Here is a 2,211-nt window from a genome sequence, read left to right as displayed (position 1 = left end):
AATGCTTATCAAGAACTCACATATGACTTACCCTTAAAAGCTTCTGCCTGAAATCAGGGGTACTTAGGTCCCTATTAAAAAATTTTAAAATAAAATGCATTCGCATTCTTATGAAAAGAATTAATAAACTGTCTGGTTTGCAATTTTGGCAGCAAGTATATGGGCGTATGTTAGCCAACTTTTTATATAAAAATTGAGCTATACCTACCTTAGAGTAATTTTTTTCAAAATAAATACAAAATTCTTCATCTAATCTTCTAATATAACTAATAAAGTCGCTAGGAGGATGTACCAAGCTGCAACCATCAAATTCTTTTTCAAGTGTGAAGAGGTAATCACTTGAAACATTATTTGCGCAAGGTAGGGAAGCTAAACAATGATGTGACTTAAATATTTTTAAGTACATCCAACCACAAACGTAGGTAAAAGCATTTAGCTTAAGAAATGTTTCTTCACTTAAATCAATATCTACACTGAAACTAATATTTTGCAGAAATGAAGTTTGTGGTGAACAAAATGATTCCGTATACTGCCAATAAGTATCTTTCACTAACGTATCATTGCAAACATTTTCAACAGTTTCATTACAACTATTTAAACTGGGATCACTAATAGAAGCTACGAATGATGGACAATCAAAATCTACAAGTTCCTCGCAATTGCCTTTGTTGACAACATTCAGATAGCTAAGACCCCAGCCCTTTTGAAAGAGGGTTATGAATAAGTCTGATGTTATAGATTTGGCATTCCCCCCTCCTCTTCGTATTTGCCCAAAAAAGTGCTCAAGCACATCTTGGCAAAGTTTTCTAGTCATTATGACTTTAAAACCTTTCGAGGATAAATATTGCCACATACAACGAATGCTGTTAATATTAAGGAGCCATCCTTTAATAAAGGAAAAATTATTAATAATATTTCTATCTTGGGCGTCTTTGATAATTATTGTTTTTAAAGCAATTTCAGCTTCTTTCAAAAAGTCCATTTGGTCAATGGAACCACTAAAGCCTTTTTTCAAACCTAAGCTATACATACTGCTTGAATTAAAAATATCAAAAAGATTATTAAAAAAAAGACAAAATTCAGCAGTGCTTGCGGTGGAAGAAACTAAATTTAATAAACCAGAACTATACAGAGCATTCATGCCAGAAGCAACAGTATTACTAAAAACTTGAGTCGCAAAGCGCACACGCATTTTTTGAAAAGAATTTGGCCTAATGTGCTCTATTGTTAATCGTGGCGCACACCTAACACTTGATTTGGAATCTACTTCACAAAAGTGGGCAATATTTTCCCATTTAACTTCCTTATTATTAAAAATAATTTTATTTTTACTACTTATTAAACAATTTCTTGTACTCTTTATCAAATGGGGAGCATCATAAAAGAAGAAAATATTCATCGTTGACTTTAAAAAAGGGATGATGCTCATCTACACCTATCAAATTAGCTAACTTAATATTATTTTTACCCTGATCGCAAACAAAATGGCAGGGATACAAGTTAATGCCTTGAAGTTGCTTTATCACTTCAATTACAATAGATTTTAAAGTTTTACCCTTACAACTTCCATTTACAAGGAAATATGCAAAAGGTTGGGACCATTTTTGCCACCGATACCTTGAACCATGAAAGTCAAGACTGCACTTGCGATTTTGCAAGTACGGTCTTCGTCACCAAAATCTTCAAGGCCAATAATTTTATCATTGTGCCTATCATATTGGAGGTGAGCACGTAAAAACATTTCATCGCAGGATATCGAAACAAATCTCTGTTCGTATGTAAATCCGCGACTTCGCAACTCCAAGGCCTTAATGCTGCTATGAGTACAGCCAGGAGATTTTGGCCAGCTTTGAACAAAATTTCGTAATGTTCGTTCACATGGCCAATTAAAACTTTGACGTAAATGTCGATAAGTTAAGGGTGAAAGAAAATAAACTCCTAAGGCGATAGTTTTTAATTGCGTATTATATCTGCAGCCGTTTGGTAGACGACTGCAGTTCTCTAGCATTTTGGGATTCGCAACTTTGTGGAGTTTTTCCAATTGATTTAAATCACTTCGCCTTTTGCTACACTACTTAATGACTTACATTCAGAAAGTTTTTTTTGTAATTCTATATTTTCTAGTTCTAGCTTCGCTAGTCTTTCATTACCTAAACGTATTTGCTCATCTTTTAATTTTATTATAATATCTTTTTCTTCAACAACTTTTTC

General features: G+C 33.3%; 1 protein-coding gene across 1 annotated transcript; it reads right to left on the bottom strand.

The window, feature by feature from the left end:
• Positions 1-1,570: 1,570 nt before the first annotated feature.
• LOC119665688 lies at positions 1,571-2,008 on the bottom strand. The gene has a single exon (XM_038074919.1). It carries the CDS (start codon positions 2,006-2,008, stop codon positions 1,571-1,573), a length of 438 nt encoding a protein of 145 aa, XP_037930847.1.
• Positions 2,009-2,211: the final 203 nt, after the last annotated feature.

Source organism: Teleopsis dalmanni, chromosome 1 (genome assembly GCF_002237135.1).
Source record: "Teleopsis dalmanni isolate 2A chromosome 1, ASM223713v2, whole genome shotgun sequence".
Lineage (NCBI taxonomy): Eukaryota > Metazoa > Arthropoda > Insecta > Diptera > Diopsidae > Teleopsis > Teleopsis dalmanni.
The sequence above is the reverse complement of the archived record's forward strand: the minus strand, read 5'-3'. Positions and strand labels throughout refer to the sequence as shown.

Coding starts and splice junctions, on each gene's coding strand:
- LOC119665688 (XM_038074919.1), bottom strand. CDS start 2,008: ATGCTAGAGAACTGCAGTCGTCTACCAAACGGCTGCAGATATAATACG.